Below are 23972 nucleotides of genomic sequence, written 5' to 3' on the forward strand. Positions count from 1 at the left end.
ATACATTAAGGATGTTTTACTGTCTTCTTGCTTGCAATAGTTCTGATGAGAAATATGATGTTATCCTTATTTTTGTTCCTTAAAATATATTTTTGACAGATATAGAATTCTAGGTTGACAGGTATTTTTCTTTTAATACATTAAGGATGTTTTACTGTCTTCTTGCTTGCAATAGTTCTGATGAGAAATATGATGTTATCCTTATTTTTGTTCCTCTGTAATGTCTTCCCTCTGGCTGCTTTTAAGATTTTTTTCTTTACCACTGAATTTGGTTATTATGTACCTTGATGTAATGTTCTTCATGTTTGTGTTTGGATTTTGTTGAGCTTCTGGAAGGCAGGTTGGTGGGTAAAGATGCTGATAGGAGGATTGAATTAGTGCTGAGAGCTTATGGAAGTTCTCTTCAGATTGCTTCGGTGTTGTCAGTGAAGTAGGGAGCAAGGTCACTGGCTGAGACTGAGGATAGAGGAAGAGATGTTGAGCACGAGAGAAGGTATAAAGTTGTCATTTGGGAGGGTAGGAGAATTAATAGAGCAGGGAACGGTACTGTGGTCTTCAGTCATTTTTAAAGGCCCACTTAAAATTAGTGATCATGAATTTAAAGTCAGCATAGCTTAGTGTTTTTCTCCTTCCAGTTTCATCTGGAAAGGTTCAGGCACTTAGTAAATACAGTGTTGAAATAGCCAGGATTGTGGTTTTGCCAAGTTTTCAGTAACTCAGAGAGGGGCAGGGAGTTGAAGATGTATGCAGGGGATGATTATATTGACTGACTGTTGAATATAACTACATCGAACTTCATCAATCAGAGTGGAAACTATTAGAAGGCAGTTCTTTGCATCTAGAAGGTGTTGAATGTGTATTTGCTGGCCCATGTATGGGTGTGTCTTAACAGTAGAAAACCGGGACCTGAAGGAGGTTGTATTATTGGAGCAAATTAACTCTGTTTTCCAATGAAATGCTCTGTGAAGATCTTAACATGGGATACACAGCTATGCCTGTCTTGGCTCCGCCCAATTAGGGCAGCCTTCCTTACACCAACACCAGAGGTACTGGACTTTTTCCACTCCCTTGCACTTGCCACACACCTTTGCATATGTGGCTTCCTCTGCAGGAAAGCTTTATCCGTCCCTGGTAATTTACTCATCCTTGCTTTTCAGCTTTCCTAGTAATTAAATTATTCCTATAAGTTTAGTATCTAGTTAGTATGCCTAATTGTTAGCACTTGTCACAGTTTTAATTTGACATTTGTATTGTTGGTAACTGTTTGCTATTACACAGTAAGCTTCCTGAGGCCAGGCACTTTGCCTGTTTTTAGACTCCGCTGAATATAACATAGTCTCTGGCACATTGGTAGGTAGTAATAAATATTTTTGAATAAACAGAGGTGAAAGCAAGTGTGACATGGGAAGTTTGGTGTGGGGAGCAACGTCTTTCTTTCTGAGAATTCACAAGAACCTGGCTAATGCTACATGCCTACCCTCCAAAACTATGCCCGGAACCCTGCCGACAAGCGGCCAACGCAAGACACGCCGAGAGCCTTTTTATCTCATAGCGCAAGCCAGATTTTGGGAGGCGCCTGCACACTGGCCTCGCCGGATGTACGCAATGGAATGGGCGGGGCTCCGGTAACCTAGGCAACATCCCGGAAGCGGCGGGCTGTGTTAACCTGTGGCCGGCCGGGCGGTTCTGGAGCGTGGAGTTTTAGTCGTGGTGGAGGCAGCAGTCAGGAAACAGCAAGGCAGGTTGCGATGACGGGGCGGAGGCCTGTAGGCCGCCCCACAGAATCTTAGGGACCGGGGCTACAGGGCGGGGCGAACGGTCGTGGCGTCTTCCTCTCTGTTCCCTGGGGATCCAGGCGCCTGGGTTGAGGATCCTTACTACAGAAAGTGCACCCGCGACTCCATGTGTTTTGCGAGTGTGTGTGCGTGTCAGGATGCCTGTCTGGGTGTGTTTGTGTCTAGCGCGCTTCCCCAGGAGCATCCTGAGTGTGCGCGTGCGCACCGCTTTCGGGCACTTAACGCGCAGAGCTAGAAATTGGGGTGCCCTAATGTAGTTTTCAAGGAATTTCCGGCCTCGTGGGAGAGAGACAAACTACCCGGGGTACTTGGGGACAGGGAGGGTCATTTAAGTCGATTTGAAGGTTAAGAAAGGGTTTATCAGGAAGGCCCGCCTGAATGAGTTTTGAAGAGTGAGTGGGAGTTAACCCCGTGGAAAAGGGAGTGAAAGTGTGACGGGTGTTCCAAGCAGAGCGTAAGGAACGGCTGGAACTATATGTGAAGGCGAGAGCTTTGTTTTAGGATGTGTGGGAGATGTGAGAGGAGAAATGACTGCAAAGAAAGGTCAGCTGGGCCGCACGGAGCGGGGAGAGTGTCTGAGTGCCGAGCTGAGCTGGATTCCTCTCTGCAGGGGAGCGCTGTTAAAATCTTTTGAGGAAGGAAGTAAAGTTTTGAGAGCTATACTCTATCCATATATCTGGGTAGGAGTGATTGGAGGGATAGTGTTTGGAAAGAGGTCTTGTTTCCCTTTGATCAATTTTCTACTAGCCAGAGTGGTTTTACTAAATCCCATTGTAACTGACCTTGCTTAAAACACTTCGGTGGCTTCCTATAGGTCTTTAGGTTAGTGTTCAAATTGCTGTGGCTCACAAGGCCATAGTCTGGCCTCTGCCTTTCTTTTTTATCCTCTTTCTGGCCTTCCTACCCTCTCAAATCTTTGTTAGTCAAACTGAACCTCTCAAACCCTTTGTAAGTGCCCTCCCCCGACCCCAACCTGGAGCATTAAGTGCCCCTCCCCCGACCCCAACCTGGAGCATTTTTTCCCCAGCTTCTAACTTTTAGTCATAGTTCGGCTCTCAGCTTAAATATTTTTAGGGGAATTAGAGGGAGGAGGTTGCCTTTTCTCACTGTGTAGAGTAAGTTAGGTATTTCTATGACACTGAATTTACTTCCAACGTTAGCCCTTTATTGCAATTACTTATTTAATTGTGGTCGGACAAGCTAAGCTCTGTGAGGGTCCAGAGTTATTCCACTTTCTTGCTGTATCTGGTGCCTAGCTCTTGGCAGGTGCTTTCAAAATACTTGTTGAAATAATAGATGGTTGATGGAGCGGGCGAGCAAATGAGTGAAAGGAAGATTAATTAGGGGAAATAATGAGAACCTGGACAAAAACATTCATAGTAAAGATGAAAAAAGGGGGACATGAGAGAGATGTTTGAGGGAAGGAATGAATAGATTCTGGTATCTGATTAGCTTTGAGACAAGAAGGGAGAGAAGGTGATGCTAAGGTTTTAAACTGGAGCAACTGGAAGAAAGGTAATTCTGTACTTCAGGGTTATTCAGCAGACATTTACTGAGCAAGCCAGTTATATATCAAGAACTAGACATTGGTGGGGAGGGGCCATGGATGCTAAGCTGTATATTGGCCATACTGTATTTGAGATATTTGAGAGATGTGCACAGAAGCCAGTTGGAAATGAGTGTTAGGTGTTTTGAGGAAAGGTACGCATCCTTGATTTGGGACTAACTTTCACAGTGTGTTTGTGTTCCCAGTACATGGATAGCTTTGCTCAAGGGAGTAGGTGAGATCACTAAGGGAAGATGTGAATTCCCCTTGGTGATCTAGGAAGTAAGCTCCATGAGAGCTGGTGCCATGTTAGACTTGTTTACTATCGTATCTCCAGTGCCCGGCCAGTGCCTGGCATGTGGTAGACTCTCAAAAACAATTATTGGACAAAGAGAGTGGGTGTCCAATGGAAAGAAAAGAAGACTGGGATAGAACTGAGTGAAGATCCTTGATTACATAGTATGTGAGTATTGTCTTAGCCTGAAAAGAAAAGGAGAAAAGAGTAGGAGAGAAACCAGGAGAAAGAGTGTCATGGAAGCCAAGGGAGGGGCGAGCTTCCAGGAGTGGGCGTCTCTAGAGATGGAAAGGGCCTGAGAAATAAGGGACCAATAATTTTAGCAATTAGGAAGCTATTAGTATTTTAGATTTTCTTCCAATGAGCCTAGATTTTCTGGGTTATGCTAATTTTATTATTTGACATCTTGGTACTGTAAACCATCAGACTATCTTTATAGTCTTACATTTCAGCATGTAAACTATAGCTCCCTTATGATGCCTGGTTCCTGTAAATGGCACAGAATCCCTTCGTTAGACCACGAAGTCTTATCTTTGGTCAAGAAAAATATGGTCACCTTTACTGGTGATGTTCAAGAAACACTTTTCAGTGCATAGGTGGTTCCTGTGTTATACAAGTTTGAAGTATAACTGAGGCTTAGTAAATACAAGTGCTGAAATAGGCCTCTCCTTCATGAAGTTTGTTGGTGAAGGGAAGGTCAGAGATAGGATAGCAGCTTTGTTACACCATTGTGAACTTAACCTTTGCATACTTCAGATTCAGGGATGGTTTTTCAGAATTGTGGCTGGTGGAAAAGTATAATATTTTAAATAACTTGAAATAAAGTATTTTAAGAGTAACACGAGTTCATCGTAGAAAGTTTGGAAAATATAGAACCAACCAGAGATAACTTAATTCTAGTAATGTTTTCTAGAATGTGCATTATTATAATTAGTCATAATTAGTCAGATCTGGTTTTGAGTGTCAGCTCCCAGCTCTGTGCATTATTATTTCTGTGACTTTGAGCAATATCCCAAAAGCCTCAGTTTTCTCATTTGGGAAAGGGGGTTAATAATTGTTGCTGACATAATCATTAGTAATCCTTAAGTAGAACTTAGTATGTGCTGGGCAGGGGTTCTGAGCAGCTTGTGCATTTAATTAGTTCCATTTTACAGCTAGTGGCAGAGCTGGGATGTGAACCCAGGCAGTCTGGTTTTAGACTGTACTCTTAACTACTATGCTCTAGTGTGTCTGAGGATAGTATGTGCCTCATCGGGTTGTGGGATTAAATGTGAAGCTTATAGCAAAGGTAAGTGCTTTATTAGTATTGTGTGTGTATTAACATCATGAGAATATACTATATGTGCAGTTCTGTATTCTACTTTTTACACTGAACTTTCTATGTACTTTCCTACATTCTTCATAATATAATTTTAATGAATACATAATTCATCATTTAGATATACTGACATTTTATGATTCCCCTTTGTTTCTGCCAAGTAAATCGAAGATCTAAGTGGTTAAAGAGTAAAATACATAAGAAAGCCTTTTTGAATAACCATTATATTTTTCCATATCTTTTTTTATAACAGCATTGTTGAGATATAACTCACAGACCATAAAATTTAGCCCTTTAAAGTATACAGTTTAGAGTTTTTTAGTATATTCACAGTTTTACAACCATCACGACTATCTAATTCCAGGACATTTTCATCACTGCCAAAAGAAACCCTGTACCCATTAGCAGTGGCTCTCCGTTTCCTCCTCCCCCCAGACCCTCCCAACCACTAATCTACTTTATGTCTTTATGGACTTGCCTATCCTGGACATTTCGTATAAATGGAATCATATAATTTATGACCTTTGGTGTCTGGCTTCTTTCTCTTAGCATAATATTTTCAAGGTTCATCCATGTTGTAGCATGTGTCAGTACTTCATTCCTTATTATTGCTAAATAATATTACAGAATATGAATATACAATATTTTATTTATCCCTTCTTCAGTTAGTGGATATTTGGGATGTTTCCACTTTTTGTCTATTAAGAATAATGTTGCTATGAACATTCATGTCCAAGTTTTTGTGTGGACATAAGTTTTCAATTCTTTTGGCTATATATGTGGGACTAGAATTGCTGAGTCATGTAGTAGTAACTCTGTGTTTAACTTTTTTAGGAACTGCCAAACTGTTTTCCAAAGTGGCTATGCCATTTTGCATTCCCACTAGTGATATATGGGGATTCCAATTTCTCCACATTCTCGCCAAAGCTTGTTATTTACTTCTTTTTGATTATAACCATCCTGGTGGGTGTAAGGTAATATCTCATTACGGTTTTGATTTGCATTTAATGACTGGTGATCTTGAACATCTCTTCACATGTTTATTGGCCATTTGTAGTATCTTCTTTGGGGAAATGTGTATTCAAATCCCTTAGCTATTTTATTTATTTATTTTTTCTTTCTTTTTTTAAAAAAATTTAAAATTTATTTTTGGCTGCGTTGGGTCTTCGTTGCTGCACGTGGGTTTTCTCTAGTTGCGGCGAGTAGGGGCTACTCTTCGTTGCGGTGCGTGGGCTTCTCATTGCAGTGGCTTGTCTTGTTGCAGAGCATGGGCTCTAGGCACGCGGGCTTCAGTAGTTGTGGCTCACGGACTCTAGAGTGCAGGCTCAGTAGTTTTGGCGCACAGGCCTAGTTGCTCTACGGCATGTGGGATCTTACCGGACCAGGGCTCAAACCTGTGTCCCCTGCATTGGCAGGTGGATTCTTAACCACTGTGCCACCAGGGAAGCCCCCGTAGCCATTTTAAAATTGGATTTTTTGTTGTTGAGTTGTAAGAGTTCTTTATATATTCTGGATACAAGTAACTTATTATATATATGATTTGCAAATGTTTTCTCTCATTCTTTTGGTTGTCTTTTCACTTTCTTGATGGTGTCCTTTGAAGCACAAAAGTTTTTAATTTTGATGGAGTCCAATTTATTTTTTCTTTGGTTGCTTGTGTTTTTAGTGTCATTTCTGAGAAACCATTGCTTAACCCAAGGTTCATGAAAATTTATGCTTATGTTATCTTCTAGGAGTTTTGTACTTTTAGCTCTTACATTTAAGTCTGTGATTCATTTTAAGTTAATTTTTTTACATGTTGTGAGGTAGGGGGTCTTACTTCATTCCTTTTCATATGGATATCCAGTTGTCCCAGCACCATTACTTTAAAAGACTGTTCTTTCCCCATTGAATTGTTTCTTGGCACCTTTGTTGAATGTAAACTGACCATAAGTTTAAAGTTTTGTTTTGGACTCTTGGTTCTATTCCATTCCATATCTTTTAAAATGGCATATATGGCTCTGCAATTTACTGTGTGACCTTCCCAGTCAGTTAACTCTTTGTCCCTTAGTTTTCTCATCTGTAAAATGAGTAACAAATAGTAAATACTTCATGGGATTAGTGTGAGGATTAAAGGAGATAATATATGGGAAGAGTTTAGAATAGTACCTGGCTTGAAGAAAGTACTTAGTAGCTAATTACATCATTATAACCACCACCACTGTCATCATCATCGCCATCATCACCATCACTATGATAACACTTAAATGTTATTCTCTAACTTGTATGTGACTTATCTCCTTTGCTGGATTGTACGTTCTGAAATTAGATACCATGCTTAAAGAGTGAATGTGGTTGCTAAGAGTTATAGGACAGAGGGCCAATTCCTGAGAAATACTTGCATTTAGTCATCTTTATTCACAGTAGACTAAATGATTTTTTTTAATAGATGTACTTAAGGAAAATACTAGAGTCTTTGTTTTAGGATAATTTGGAGTAAGGGGGTCAGCTGGAAAGTTCCGTAATTATTTAGATGTTAAAGAAGTTCTGGAATTGGAGTCATGTATACGTGTTGCTTTTTAAAAATCATATATGTATCCTCAAATCCTAGTGTTCAGGCACTGTGAGTCTTTTTCTAATTTTGTATGATGTTTAGTCTAATGTCCTTAACATTGCATTTTAAAAGTGCCAAGCAACTGTTGGCCATTTTCGTATTCTAGTTTAGTATCAATAATCACCCCCATTTAGTATTATGTGAAAAATATACTAGAGATCGTATCGTAACTCATTCATTCTCTAAAATTTAACCACCTTTATTTTAAGGTAAGTATGTATGTGTCTGGTAGTGATTTTGAGTGTTAGATGCTTAAAAAAGAACCCCAACTATCTCTTGCTGTCCTTCTCTTACATTCATATTGTTCACATGTGATTGACATTTCCTCTATTCATTGCGAATTTGTGTAACAGGTGACAATGCTTATGACTGCTGTCAGATAGATCTCTGCTTTAGGTCATACTTGCTTCATTCCTAGGGTTCTTTATTAATCACATATATTTAATTTGTTGATTTGAAACCTCTTTTATCATAGTTATCAGTATCAACTTTCTAATCATTGTGAAGTGAAAGAACCAAGTCTTTTGGTAGCCTGTTCCTTTCATTATTCTTAAAGTTCTCTTCTGATGTTTTAAAATTTATTTTCTTAGATATCTTTTTCCCTCTCTGGTGATGATTAATTATTAGTTTTTCATGTATTTTTAAAATTTGATATGATTATTACTCCTAGATGTCATTTGTCAGAGTGAACCGTTACGGTCCCCATGGAGGAGGAAGGAAAGCACTGAAAGTAAAGAAGAAGAAAACGTCAGTAAAGCAAGAATGGGATGTAAGTCTAGGTGGGATAATACACAGTATAACATTACATGGAAGGAATAAATGTGATGACATGACCTTAGTCACTCAGGATGGTGCTCTGAATGGGGCTTAGCATGCGATATGGTGGAATTGGTTTCTGGGCATGTTATTGGGTTGGCCAAAACGTTTGTTTCGTTTTAAGTAAAAATAAAAGACATTTTTCATTTTCACCAAGAACTTTATTGAACAACGTATTCTTTAACCGAATGAACTTTTTGGCCAATCCAATATCCTAGGTCTTGGAGGGAAGAGCAGATGCCTTTGGGGAGTTTTTAAACAATATGCATGCTGAGGCTATAGCTCTACCTCTTTTTAAGAACTGAAATCTTAAGTGAGTGGGGAGTGTGTTTTTAAAAAGTCCCCCTACCTCTACTTTGAAAACTCACTGCTTTAAGGCAACTCTAGTTAACCTGAAATCTGAAATTTTTTGGTACATATTTTAGATTTGCCCATAGCAACCTGTGATATCATAATCATGTGAGTGGCATTTTTGACTGAAAAAGTGGGTGATCCTTGCTCTCTTACCTCTCGAATTGTTTTTTGCTCATCTCCAGAGATTTGTCAATTTCAGTACAAAGGTTCTCGTAAGATGTAAGACAGGTCTCAGGTATCTGAGACATGATCCCTGGCTCCTACCCTGAGTACCAGTTGGTATTATCAAGGGGATTTTTATCTTTTGGAGCTGGGTACTTTGGTTTGGACCATGAGACTTTGATTACTTTTACTTTCTGTTGTGAAGATTAACTGGTCAGGGACTGGTTTGGATCTTAGGGATTCTTTTGGACTTAGAATCTTCTGGGTTGTGGCCAACCACCTTAGCCAGGTATACTGGGCAAACTGACAGCCTTAGAAAGTGGGGCAGGGGGATTTCTCTATGTTTAGATTGCTTTGTTGCCATGTGATTGGCTATAAAATAGTATAAGGATATGACTCTAAGGTAATGATACTGATTAAAAGGTGAAAAAATGCACATGATAACATAAGTTGTCCCCTTCAGAGTGGTTACTTTGGGAAGTTCCATATTTATTTTGATATGCTGCTGTTGCTCAAAACATAATTGAAAACCATTATTTGAAATTGCATTCAGAGCCTTCCTCATTTACTTGATATTATCTCCAGTGGTGGAAAAAACTTTGTTTTTTGAAGGTAGATAGAACTTGAAAGGAGTTATAGGTCATTTGGTGTGAATGGTAAATGAGGAAGGAGAGATCAACTGAATAATACTGTTTTGATGAAAATATTGAGGCATTTTCTGAAATGGCTTGTAAATTAGATTTAAAGGCAATTTCAGAAGAAAATACAGTTGACCCTTGAACAACATGGGGGTTAGGGGCACCGACCCTCTGCACAGTCGAAAATCCACATATAACTTTACAGTTGGCTCTCTGTATCTGTGGTTTTGCATCCATGGGTTCAACCAACTGTGGATCGTGTCACACTGTAGTATGTGTTGAAAAATATTGACACATAATTGGATCTGTGTTCAAACCCATGTTGTTCAAGAGTCAACTGTAGTTTTAAGCAATAGTAGTATAAATGAAATTATATTTTCTCGCATGAAAACTAATTCCAAGCATATTACTTATATGCCTGAATTTTTATTATGATTATTAAAAACAATTCTCGGGAATTCCCTCGTGGTCCAGTGGTTAGGACTTGGCACTTTCACTGCTGAGGACCCAGGTTCAATCCCTGGTCGAGGAACTAAGATCCCATAAGCCATGTGGCATGGCCAGAAAAACCCCCCAAAAAACAAAAAAAACCAATTCTCATGATCTTACCGTTGTATCTTGTACTTTTCTAAATCAATATGGAAGGAATAACAGTTTTAGTATATAAAAGACTTGAGCTAAATACAAACTGTGGCCCAAAGGTTAAGTCTTTGAATACATCAGAAGCTATTTCACTAGGCTCAGTTCTCTGTATTTCTCTTAGAATTAAAACTCTACATTGCTTTTTTTCCAGCCTTATCAAATCTGTATAACACAATGGCTGAAGTCATTTTGGAAAGGACCAAATTGCAGGGCTGCTACTCAGAGCTGTGCAAGTTGTGCACTGCACAATTCCAAGGGGCACTATTTACATGGCCTGTGATATCAACGGAACCACCTGGAGTTGTGCAATGTGGAAGCCCTGCCATTTGGTTTAGTGCCTTTTTACTTGAGTGACTGTTTTCACATTTTATGAAATTATACAATACCCTCAAAATTTGTCTCTCGTTATGATAGGTTCTATGCTTAAGGTGTTGGCATGGGCACAAATTGAACCTCTCTGTAGTGATCACACTTTATATTTTAGGAATCTTTAGAGTTGCCTTGTTCCATGAAATATAGTTTGAAAACTATAACTTTAGTTAAACTAACTCGTTTTGAATTATGTACTACCCGGTTGTTTTCATTATTTTAATATAATGTATGCTTGCTTGGTGAATTTAGTGCTTAATTTCTGTGAGACACTTAAAAATAGTCAGTTATTTTCTACAAGACACCTAAAAGTAATCCATGTTAATATTTAAATTGAGAATTTAATTCTCAAGGAAAGACTTTTTGGTCTCAGGATTTTGAATCCGTTTTCAGCCATTAAAATTCAGCATATACTAATATTTTGTAAGAAACCTTTTGCTTTTTAAAGAAAGTCCATCTTTTTTTTGCAGAACACTGTAACTGATCTAACCGTTCATCGGGCAACTCCTGAAGATCTGGTAAGTTTACTATCGAAAGTTAAGTCGTTTGTTCATCGTCTTATTTGATATTTGATACTTGATACTTCTAACCTACAGAATAGAAACCAGAGGCACTTCTTAGAAGTTGTTCAGTTATTTTTAATCTTGCTTATGTCTATATAAAATCAAAAAGCATATGTCCTGGGCTTCCTTATTTTACTTAGGCATATCAGTTAGCATGTGTTAGAATTTCATTAGATAGGTTTGGTTTATAGTTCAGAGCTCTCTAGTCCAGTATTTTCCTGTACACATTTATCGTCTTTTCCTATCTGTAGATATCACTGGCATTAATTACCATTACTTCCCTATACAAACATACATTATAATTTATTCCTTGAACATGCCATGTACATTTCCACATTTGAGCCCCAATTCATGCTATTCTCTTTACTTGGAACAGTTTCCCTACCTTCTTCTCCTCCTGTACAAATCTTACTTTGCTTCCTTATCCTAGTTCAAGTTTTACTTTTAAAAAAAAAGCTTTTATTATAGGTTTGTTTGTTTTTTTAAACAGCTTTATTAAGATATAAATCACATAACATAAAATCTACCCTTTTAAAGTGTACAGTTCATTGCTTTTTCGTATATTCACAGAGTTATGCAACCATCATCACTTTCTAATTTTATAACATTTTCGTCACTCCCCCAAAAGTAACCCTTTACCCATTAACAGTCACTCTCTATGCCCCACCCCTCCAATCCCTGGCAACAGCTAATCTGTTTTACGTCTGTATGGATATGCCTATTCTGGACATTTCATATAAATGCAATATAATATGTATTCTTTTTTTTAAAAAAATTATTTATTTATTTATTTTTGGCTGTGTTGGGTCTTCGTTGCTGTGCGAGGGCTTTCTTCAGTTGCGGCGAGCGGGGGTCACTCTTCATCGCGGTGCGCGGGCCTCTCACTGTCGCAGCCTCTCCCGTTGCGGAGCACAGGCTCCAGACGTGCAGGCTCAGTAGTTGTGGCCCATAGGCTTAGTTGCTCCGCGGCATGTGGGATCTTCCCAGACCAGGGCACGAACCCGTGTCCCCTGCATTGGCAGGTAGACCCCCAACCACTGTGCCACCAGGGAAGCCCCAATATGTATTCTTTTATATCTGGCTTCTTTCTTTTAGCATAATGTTTTCAAGGTTCATCCATGTTGTAGCATGTATCAGTACTTCATTCCTTATTATTTCCAAATACTATTTTGTTTATGGATATACCATGTTTTATTTATCCATTTATCAGTTGTTGGATATTTGGGTTGTTTCTACTTTTTGACTGTTATAGATAATGCTGCTATGAATATTCGTGTACAAGTTTTTGTGTGAACATATGCTCTTAGTCTCTTGGGTGTACACCTGGAAGTAGAATTGCTGAGTCATATGATATCTCTATATTTAACTTTCTGAGGAACTGCCAAACTGTTTTCTAAAGTGGCTGCACCATTTACATTCTCACCAGCATATATGAGGGTTCCAATTTTTCCACATCCCTTGCCAGCATTTGTCATTGTCATCTTTGTGGTTTTAGTTCTCCTAGGGGGTATAAAGTGGAATCTCATTGTAGTTTTGATTTGCATTTCCCTAATGATTAATGACGTTGATATCCTTTCATATATTTATTGGCCATTTGTAGTATCTTCTTTGGAGAAATGTCTCTTCAAGTCTCTTAGTTATTTAAAAATTTCCAGAGGAAATATGTGACAACTATGAACTGGGCTTGATAAAGAGAGGGACACAAAAAATAAAATAAAATAAAAATAAAATTGGATTATTTGTGTTTTTAGTGTTGAGTAGTAGGAGTTCTTTATATATTCTGGATATGTTTCTTATCAGATATATGATTTGAAAATATTTTCTTCCATTCTGTTAGTTGTGTTTTAGCTTTCTTGATAGTATCCTTTGAATCATAAAAGTTTTAAATTTTCATGAAGTCCAGTTTATCTAATTTTTTTCTTTTGTCACTTGTAGCTTTAGTGTCATATCTAAGAAACCATTGTCTAACCAAGGTTCACAAATATTTACTTCTATGTTTTTGTCTAAGAGTTTTAAAGTTTTAGCTCTTATGTTTAGGCCTTTCATCCATGTTGAATTAATTTTTGTGTATGGTGTGAGGTAGGAGTCCACCTTCATTCTTTTGCAAATGCATATCCAATTGTCTAAGCACCATTTATTAAAAAGACTGTTCTTTTCACATTGAATTGTCTTAGCACCCTTGTTGAAAATCAATTGTCTGTAAAGATAAGGGTTTATTTTGGACTCTCATTTCTATTCCACTGATCTATATGTCTATCGTTATGCTAGTACCATACTCTCTTGATTATTGTAGTAAGTTTGAAGTCCTACTCTTTGAAGCTGCCCAACAGTTGCTTTCTTCTCTGAACTGATGTTGTACTTACTACCTACATAAGGCATTGAGTATATGCTATCTAATGCATGTCATTTATCTTTATATGCATATGTCCAATCTCTCTGGGCAGATTATTAATGTTTTTGAGGGATAGAGGCAGTATCTTATACGTCTTTGTGGGCCTAGGAATCTTAATCATAGTAGGTACTCATTAAATGTTTGTTGAGGATAATAATGATGCCCAACTGACTTAAAATTTTTTTATTATGAAGAATTTCAAACTCACGTGAAAATAGTGACAAAAGTATAAAGAACTCCCATATACTGTTCACCTAGATATAATAGTTATGAAAATTTTGCCATACTTGTTTCATTTATCTTACCCGTTGCTTCTTCACTGGAGCATTTTAAAGCAAAGCCCAGAGGACATGTCATTTTGTGCCTACATATTCAGTTTGCATTAAAAAAAATAGATATTTTCTTATATAACCACAATGCCATTATCATGCCTGACAAAAGTAACACTAATATTTTGGTATTACCTAATCCCAATCCATATTCAGATTTCCCTGATTGTCTCAAAAATGTCATCTTCATTTGTTCTTTGTGAATCAGAATCCTTACATAATATTTGGTTGTTAGTCTCTTAATGGACTGATTTCATATTTACATGGTGCAAATTCAGTAGTACATTTTATCAGATGACATACAGGTTTTGTTCATATTCATAGTTCTGAATACTAGAGTGCTTGTAAAGCCAGTATCTGCTTTTGTTCCTTAGCCACCTTAGTGAACTCCTCCCTTCTAACTCTTAAGCTGTGGCTCGTATCTCTGCTTCTGCTTCTGGAATTCCACTTCCTTGGAGTCCTGCATCTCCATGGACCCACTTCCACATGCAGCCATTGCAGGGCTATAAACACACTGCATTGTGAGCTCTTGGTGGTGATGTGAATATCATGGAATGGGTGTGCCTTTGCCAGAGATGACTCAGTGGATTTTGTGGTTTTTATGTCATACTCAGTCTGTGTGTGTGTGTGTGTGTGTGTGTGTGTTTATAATTGTACATGTACACACATACATAACTGAAAAATTTAACAAAAGAATTCTTAACTTTTATTATGTGCAATGTGTTCTTAATATTTTCTATTCTATATTCTATTTTATTTTTTAAAAATGTTGGTTTTGACCCACTAATTTATTTTACCACCCATTAAGTGAGTCCCAAGATGCAGTTTTCAAAACACTGCTTTATTGGATAGTCTTGTACAAAAGAAGTAGAAATTAATATTCTTTCATTTTGTGTTTTAGCTAGGTCTACTAGTTTGTTTTATTTATTTATTTTTTGACCGTGCCATGTGGCCTGTGGGATCTCAGTACCTGACCAGGGATTAAACCCAGGCCACAGCAGTGAAAGCCCAGAATCCTACCCACTAGGCCACCAGGGAACTCCCTAGGTCTACTAGTTTTAGATACTTGTTTTTCAAAAAATCATTTTTGAAAATTTAGGAGATGGAGAAAATTTTGTGAATATATATTATATATATATATAATATACATATATTGGACTAGAAAAAATAAAAAAAGTTGAACTAGGTTAGGTTGTCCTACCATCTGAATAGGCAAGTTCTTTGTTCCTGAAACATTCTTTTATATATTTTTTCTTCCATATAGATCCGTCGTCATGAAATACACAAATCGAAGAATAGAGCATTAGTACACTGGGAGCTCCAAGAAAAAGCTTTGAAGAGAAAATGGAAGAAGCAGAAACCGGAACTTTCTAATCTTGAGAAAAGGAGATTGTCTCTCATGAAGGAGGTAATGCTAAACTGCATTATCTGTAGAGTTAGAAAGAAAAGAAGAGGTAAATAGGTGTCTGTCTTTTCCCATGTATTTGATTCACATTGGAGAGACTCTAATCATTATTGTGCCCTTACGCAATGATCTACAGGTAGACTTTGGAAACAGGAGCAGAGTGACGATTACAGTCTAGTTTTGTGATTTGAATTCCCGCTCTTCAGCTTACTAGCCAGGTGACCTTAAATTATTAACTTCTCAGCCTGAATTTTCTTATCTTTAAACTGGAGTAACGGTGTTTTCCTGATTGTATTGTTAGGAGATTTCAGTGATAAAATATTACTAAAGTGATTAGGACAGTCCTTGGCACATAATTAATGCCCTATATATATATATAAAGCTGCTATAATTATTTTTCTCCGTTCAACAGCCATGCTGTTAGATTACTTTGCAAAAAAAAAAAAAAAATATGTGTTTGTCCAACAAATTAGTAAGGCACTTGTCTTTGGCTTAATCTTTTGTCAGATGTAGGGTGTTTGAATCAGTAATCAGAGTGGGTAGTAATAAATAATATAGAAAATAAGAAGAAGCTACAGTAAAACCCTTCTTTTATTTGGGCTGAAATCATTGTAAAAGAAATGCCCTTATTCTTCTTGTTCAGTGTTGGAGCTTATGGCACTTGGCTGTCTGGGTGACATTCTGCTGCAGCTTTAAGTCACATTCTGTCTTTTGAGGAATTTGTTAGGCTTCTTAGTGAAATATGAAAGTCATGACTTTATATATCATGAGGAAAAATTATATCTCCCAAATAAATGTTTACATAAGCTTGTAAAAGCAACAGTGGATTGAGAGCGAATGGTTCTTTAGAGGTACGTATCTTTTGGTGATCTTAGGCAAGTCACCTACATTTAAATGTTACATGGTAATTCTCCATGAAAGGCCTAAGAACACAAATCTGGCCAGGGAAAAAGGCAGCCCCCTTGAGGTGACTCTGGGCTTTTGTTCCCCCTCCCTAGTGGCCCCTGCTCATGTCCTGAATCCCTTATACCTTGTAGATGTGGTAGAATTAGGGGTTGAAGAAGAGTGGTAAGAGAGGGTGAGTGAAATTTCTCTGCCTTCTTTCTGTAATGCGGCTTCCTCATGCTCTAGCATAGTGTTTCTCAACTCTGACTGATTCTAATTTCCATTTAAAAAATTCCCTTTAAAAAAAAAACCAGTATCTGGACTCAGGCATATTTATACTCAGGTATTCTAATTCAGTTTATCTGGGATGCGGCCCCACTTAGGTATTTTCAAGACAGTTGTTATGTAATTTTTAATATTTTGCTAAGGTTGAGAAACTCTGCTATTAGTGGGATTTAGGCATTTCCATTTAACAACATATTTTGGAGGTTTTGCTATGTCAGTATTTAGAAATCTACCTTTTCTTTTTTAATGGCCAGGTAGTATATGGATATACCACAATTTATTTATCTAGTGTTTTATTAGTGGACATTCGGGATGTGTATCAGAGTATGGTATAAGCATCTGGAAAAAAAAAAAGACCCCAGAATATACTGGTTTAAACAAAATAGAAATCTATTTCTCTTTTATGGAACAGCTCAGAGATACATGGTAGTGGGTAGGGGGATCTCTGGCCCTTTATTACAGGGCTTCCATATGTGAGTTTGGAGTGGCTGTTCCAGCTTCCTTCAGATGTTTCCCAGGCAGCATGAAGTGGGGAAGAGAATGCATGTCTCTCCCTTTACATATCCCCCAGAAGCTCTGGCTTCTATCCCATTGTCCAGAATTTCATCAAGTGACCACTGTCACCTGCAAGGGTGGTTGGGAAATTAACTATGTACTTGGCTAACTTGGGAGTTCTGCTGTTAAAGAGAAAACAGAAAGAAAGGATATTGGTGGATAAGTAGCACTGTCTGCCACCCACAGATTATTTTCTGCCTTGTCACTATAAATAATGTAATGAATATCCTTGAATATGTTTTTGAGTACATGTATAAATATATTTGTAGGATAAATTCTTAAAAGTGGAATTGCTGAGTCAAAGGATTCGTACATCTATTATTTCAGTGTTGCTATATTTGTAATGTCTGTGATAAGGTATGTGAGGGGACCAAAGGAGGAGTCCTCCTTGGGCATATCCACCTAGGTTTTATCATTATGTGTTAGAGCTACCAGGACCCGTCCCCCAGAAGCTGGGCTCCTCGATTAACGTAAATTAAGAGAAAAGCTCTTTGACCAGCATAATCTTAGATATCATTTGCTGTATGATCCACTCATGCCATGGGAATCAAGCAAATAAGGGTCCAAATCCAAATCAGAGAGAGGGTGGCTTTGATAAAGATTCTGTAAATTTTAAAAGTATAGTAACTAACCTAGTCTCTTTGTGCTTTCCCGATTCTGTCTGGTTTTTATTACCAGAGAGCAAAACGGCTAGCATGAGAAGTTTCTAATAATGTTTTTGAAGGGACCTTGACTGATCTTTTGAAAATCCAAGATGTATTCTGTTGTACTCTTCATAAGTTTGGTTTTGTGCTCTGCAAACCCATCTGCAGAAGTAATATATACAGATGGGCCTGCAGAGATTGATTTACCTATCATGAGGATGAGTTTTATCATAGAGGAGTGATAAAGAAATCCAGAAAGAGCAGGAGAAAGCCAATGCTCTGACCTCTGGCCACTCAAGCCATCTGCCCCAAGGAGCCTGGGCAGGGACTAGCAGGGGGAGGGCTGCAGGGCGGTGGGTTTTCTGGAGACCTCATTATAATTAGTGTCAGGTCTTGATATGATAAAATTATTCCTCCACAATCTGCTTCTTTCAATTTATATCTCTTCATTTTGATAGGAAGTCAATACCTTTTTTAAAAATAGTAAACAAAACTGCTGCTAGGGAATATATTTTGTATAATTTTTCTTGTATAAGTGGTAGATTATAATGCTCCATTTACTTTCTTTCCTAAACTCTAATCACATGTGCTACAAGATGGCTAACCAGGGATGAAAATTTAAGTTGTAACAACATTGTCAAATATCTCTAGAGTTGTATGCAGATTTAGTATACACTTTTGTATCTCTTGACAGGGCCTAGGATGCCAGCCTTCTGACTCCAAATGTGCTCTTTGTCCCGTGCCATTCCAAAACTTACTCTTTGTGGAGAGAACAGATTCAGGACTTTAGTCTCACTAACAGAGCCAGCCAACCTGCTTGGCTTTAGCAGGGGAAGAAGGGGGAAAAAGTCAGAATGTGACTCTTGTTATTTTTCTTCATGTCCTAAAACAGTAACTGAGGTCACATTGTATGCTTGTTTCCATGGTCTAGAGAAATTCTGGTAAGAGCATTTGTTACCAGATGTTTTGATTTGAGTCAGTGTTGGAAACTGGAAAATTTCCAATTTTGAGACTCCTTTCAACCTAAGAATGCGATCTGGTGGTGGTGGGTGTTGACTTGCTTTTACTCTAGCCTGCGCATCCTTGCTTGTAGCTGGGAAAGTTCCTAAGTTGAAAGTGTATAATCAGAGACACCGCTGTATTGGTATTTTTTGAGTTCTCATTTCTCCAGGATAAAAATCGAGCTTGTTTATAAATGCAGAAGCATCACTTTTTTGTTTAATGCCCCCAAAGTCGTATCTCACGTCGTGTTTTTTAAGTTGTGGGTCATGACCCATTAGTGGATTATGAAATCACTTTAGTGGTTGAAACACCAGAGTCACACATCTGAGTTTATGGCTCAAAGATTCATGTTTAATCAGTGTTTTTCAAACTGTGGATCACAACTTGTTAATGGATTGTAAAATCAAGTTAGTGGGTTGCGACCATCATTTGAAAAAATAGAATAGACACTAAAAAGAAAATATCAGAGTGGTTCTCAAAGAGTAAGTGTAAGCAAAGCTTTTATTTTGGTGTTTGTCTACATTTGTGTGTGGACTGGGTCATAATTTAGTAATGTATTTCTTTGGATCAAAGCCAAGCATTTGAAATCCAATAATTATTATAATAGCTCCATCTACTGGTACTTAATGATATTGCCGCTGAAGGATTTGAGATTATTTTTAAGCTCCTGCCTTTGTATGGACTTTTCCTTTGTGATTTATTAAGTGTATATATTTTTTCTGAATAATAATATTTATCACTAACATGTGTCTAGATTCTTTCTGATCAATACCAGATGCAAGATGTATTGGAAAAATCTGATCATTTGATGGCTACAGCAAAAGATCTGTTTGTTGATTTTCCTCGTAGGCGCACAGGTAAAGTAGTCACATCGAACAAAAGTTTCTTTATCTTATTCATCATAGCCCACACCTGGCTATTTGAAAGAATTTAAAATCTTTTCTCAGGCATCATATTATTTCTATCACATGTGTTCTAGGGTGGATAGCATATAAGAGTTGTTAGACATAGATTTATTATAATTTATTTGCTTTTCACTAAGAATATTAACTATTACAAATTACTCAGTTAAAGAAAGGTAAATTGTTATTATTTACTAAAATATTTTGTGAAATGTATAAGATTTCATAATTTAAGGTATGATTTCATTTTCAGCTTATTAATATTAAATTACCATATAATTAAAGTATCTGCTTTGTATGTAATTTGAGTGAAGCTTAATTCGAAACCTAAACCAACTTCAGTGTCTCTCTGAAAGGAACTTTGCCTCTTGTGAGATGCACAACATTATTCACTTTAATGTGTATATAATCTGTTGTTTATCTTAATCCCTAAAAACAGATCATTAGTTTTTAGTTTAAGGTTTGAATCCTGGCTTGGCCGCTCACTAGTGTGACTCTGTGCCTGTTGCTTCACGTCTCTGAGTTTCAGTTTACCCATATGTGAAATAATGATACTAATAACCTCATAGGATTTTGTGAGGGTGAAATAATTTAATATATGTAAAAGCATTTAGAACAATGCCTGGCGTATAGTAAGCACTATTTAAGTGCGAGTGCTATTATTATTATTTAAGATTTTCATACGATAATTCAGACCTATGGCAGTGTATAGTATGTGTGAAGTCAATTTAATTAAATGAAACAAAATCATCATGACTTATTTTTCTTCTGCAGGGTTTCCAAATGTAACAATGGCTCCTGATTCCTCTCAAGGTCCCATTGTGGTAAATCAAGACCCTGTCACCCAGGCCATCCTTAGTGAATCTGTTATTGAGCCTCAGGTAACGTGCTTTACTCACAGCCATAATGCTCATGCTGAAATTCAGTTTAAGTTGATGTAGATAGGCATAGTGGTAAACATTTCAAAAGCTTTACTATCTAAATACCAAGTTGTGATTGCTAGAATTGTTCTTACTCAAGCATAGTGCACTTTCTGTGAGTAATGCTTGTATTAAACAAGATAGGACTGGATAATAATAGCTAACATTTATTGAGTGCTTACCTAGGAGGTAGTTACTATTATTATCCCCATTTAGCAGATGGAAAAACTGAGGCTCAGAAAAATTAAGTAACTTGTCCAAGATCACATAGCTAGTTAACATGAGAGATGGCATTCAAATCTAGGCTGTCTGGCTCCCTAAGACTGTGTCACCCAGAGATGTAGAGAACAAACGTATGGACACCAAGGGGGGAAGTTGGGTGGGGGGGTGGTGGTGGTGGGATGAATTGGGAGATTGGGATTGACATGTATACACTAATATGTATAAAATAGATAACTAATAAGAACCTGCTGTATAAAAAATAAATAAAATTAAATTGAAAAAAAAAGACTGTGTCACCATCTACAAATATGGAAACAGCAAGAGAGTCTTTCCACGTCCCACTTTGGAGTCAGGTGAATCTATGTTCATATTCTGTTACTTACTAGCTGTTTGATGTTGAGTTGATTTCTCAAGGTATCTGAGTTGGCTCAGAGAGTTTTTTGTTAAATGGGAATAGAATATACCTGCTATGGTTGTTGTGAGGATCAGCTCAGATAGGTTATGTAAAGTGTTGAGCATAATACCAGGTGTTAGTTCTTCATTAAATCTTTGTCCCTTCTTTTTTTTTTATAAGTTTATTTATATTATTTATTTATTTTTGGCTGCGTTGGGTCTTCGTTGCTGCACGGGCTTTCTCTAGTTGCAGCGAGTGGGGGCTACTCTTCGTTGGGTGCTACTCATTGCAGTGGCTTCTCTTGTTGCGGAGCACGGACCCTAGAGCACGCGGGCTTCAGTAGTTGTGGCACCGGTGCTCTAGAACGCAGGCTCAGTAGGTGTGGTGCACGGGCTTAGTTGCTCTGTGGCATGTGGGATCTTCCTGGACCAGAGATCGAACCCCTGTCCCCTGCATTGGCAGGTGGATTCTTAACCACTGTGCCACCAGGGAAGCCCAAAAAGAATATTTTAGACTATATCTGAAAGTCAGTGAATTAGTCACTATGGAACAGACTTGAATATTTCTTTAAAAATACCTTTGTCCCTTCTAATGTATTAGTGTGTTTAAAAAGCAGCTACCCAAGAAACTTTGAATTTATTGACTAGTTACATGGGAAAAGTGTAGTAGTAAAACATTTATTAGCTGTATCTTAATCTAATTGGGGCTCTTAATTAATCAAAATGTTCAGAATTTTGAGATTGGAAACATTTTTTAAAAGCCCATGAAGAATTTAATACTAAAATAAATCAACTTTTTAAGAATGACTAGGTCTCAGTACCTGTTTAATGCAATTTCCTAAGTTATTCGTATCTTTTATGAAAAAAAGGAGAATCATCAATTAGATGGATAGTCCTAGGGAATTACAAGGTCCAGAATCATATAAATATACTGTTTTCTACTTATAAAGGCAATTAAGTAGAATGTTACACATATTTTTAATAGCCAAAGTCCATTAGCCATATCCCTAGCCAAAAGCCATGTATGTTTTGGCACTTACTAAAAAGTTAGCTTTCAAATGATCATGGTCTCTATGATGAAGGTTGGGAAGTGGCAAGAGGCAAGGTTAGAGAGACAGGAAGGAGCTAGGTCACGAAGGGCTAAGGAACCCGAAAGCAAGAGTAGAGCCACTAAAGGATTTTAAGAAGAGTGCAGTCATGGCGAAATTGACAGTAACATGGAAGATGGATTGGGGAGAGAGGGACAAGACTGGTGAGAGGATCTGGTTAGAAGACTCAGGTTGGAATCTTAGCGAGAAGTGGTGAGGACTGACCCAAAGCAGTGGCAGTAGGGAAGGAGATAGGGGGGAAGAGGGATAGATAGGAGAGATTAAGAAGGGATAGAATTGACAGGATTGGGTAATTGATTGGATGTGATGGATGAGGAAGAAGGATAATTTCCAGTTTGCTGGCTTGAGAACCTGAGTAGATAGTGATGCTGTTTATGGTCTTGGTAACATGACAGGAACAAGGTCTCTGGAAGAATGATAGTACAGGCTTAGGAAAATGATGAATTTTAGACATGTTGAGTATATGTATATAGGATGTTCTTCTAGGGATATCTTTTAGGCAGTTGGATATAAATGTTGAGGGCTCAAGAGAGATCTGAGTGAAGCTAGAAATTTGGAAATTAACAGCATTTGGCTCGTAATTGCACCTTGGAATTAGATATAATCATACAGAAAATGAGTCAGATGAGAGGAGAAAAGGTCCAAAGGGAGAACCTTGAGTGACATCAGAAAAAGGGAACGGTAGGAAAAGAACCAGTAAAAGAGATTGGGAAGGAATGGCCAAAAGAAGAAAAACCAAGAAAATATGGTATCATGGAAGTGGAAAAGAAAAGTTTATCTTCCTCAAAAGAAGATTTTGAGGGAAAGAAATGAGTGGTCATTGATGTCTAATGAGTCAGAAGTAAGGGAAGGCAAAGACAGAAATATCCATTTGATTTGGGAACAGGTGTGTTGATGTTGACCATGTAGAGAACAGTTTAAATGGGGTGGCAGGGCAGAAGCAAAGTTGCAGGGCATAAATGGTGAATGAGAAGTGGCGGGCAGCTCTTTCAAGAAGTTTGTTGCACAGAAGGAGTAGATGGTAGCTCGAGGTGAGTATAGGGTACGGATAAGATGGCAGAGACTTAGATTTAAATGTGGATGAGCTGAAGCCAGTAAGGAGAAGTTGAAGATGCAGGAGAGAGAAGGGGCAATTGATGGACTAGAAGGAGGTAAGGGGGTTTGGGTTCTAGGCCACATGTGGAGGGATTAGCCTTAGAAGGAGGGATCTCTCTTCTGTTACGACAAAAAGAAATAGTGAGTATGTATATAACCATCCTGTGTTATTATTTTATTGTTGTGTCGATAAAGGCTCTTAATGAAGTCGATGATGACCAACGAGAAGGAACTGTTAACAGCCAGTCAGAAGAAAGTGAGAATGAGTTGGATAACTCTCTAAGCTCTCAGTCAAACACAAATGCGGACACGTAAGTATAGATGGCATAAGTATCTAAGATGCTTCCCTTTTTTCCAAAGCCATTTCTTCCCCCACCCCTACTTTATTGAGATATAATTGACATATAATGTTGTATAAGTTTAAGGCATACAACATGTTGATTTGATATATACTGCAAAATGGTTACCATCATAGCATTAAGTGATGGATGGTTAATACCTCTGTCACATCATATAATTACCATTTCTTTTTTGTGGTGAAAACATTTATGATCTTCTCACTTAGCAACTTGCAAGTATAAAATAAAATATTATTAGCTATAATCACAAGAAGTTATTCATCTTACAACTGGAAATTTGTACCCTTTTACCATCTTCCCATTTGCTCCACCTCCAAGCCCCTGGTAACCACCGCTCTTTATCTATGAGTTCAGCTTTTTTATTATATATTTTTTATTTTTTA

At 37.7% G+C, this 23972-nt stretch overlaps 1 protein-coding gene across 7 annotated transcripts in view; it reads left to right on the forward strand.

The window, feature by feature from the left end:
- SPICE1 (spindle and centriole associated protein 1) overlaps positions 1 to 23972 on the forward strand; it is an 86150-nt gene that overhangs the window by 14853 nt on the left and 47325 nt on the right. For 2 of the 7 annotated variants that reach the window (XM_036851603.1, XM_036851609.1), the window contains exons 2-7: positions 8219 to 8317; positions 11000 to 11047; positions 15078 to 15221; positions 19344 to 19446; positions 20266 to 20372; positions 23426 to 23541. In XM_036851603.1, coding sequence (XP_036707498.1) covers positions 8219 to 8317; positions 11000 to 11047; positions 15078 to 15221; positions 19344 to 19446; positions 20266 to 20372; positions 23426 to 23541 — 617 coding nt within the window. Of the gene's footprint in view, positions 1 to 1630; positions 1739 to 2063; positions 2340 to 2361; positions 2619 to 4792; positions 4926 to 8218; positions 8318 to 10999; positions 11048 to 15077; positions 15222 to 19343; positions 19447 to 20265; positions 20373 to 23425; positions 23542 to 23972 lie in introns of those variants that run through there. The other 5 variants (XM_036851604.1, XM_036851606.1, XM_036851607.1 and 2 more) reach the window with 5 other exon arrangements.

This window comes from Balaenoptera musculus, chromosome 4, assembly GCF_009873245.2.
Source record: "Balaenoptera musculus isolate JJ_BM4_2016_0621 chromosome 4, mBalMus1.pri.v3, whole genome shotgun sequence".
Lineage (NCBI taxonomy): Eukaryota > Metazoa > Chordata > Mammalia > Artiodactyla > Balaenopteridae > Balaenoptera > Balaenoptera musculus.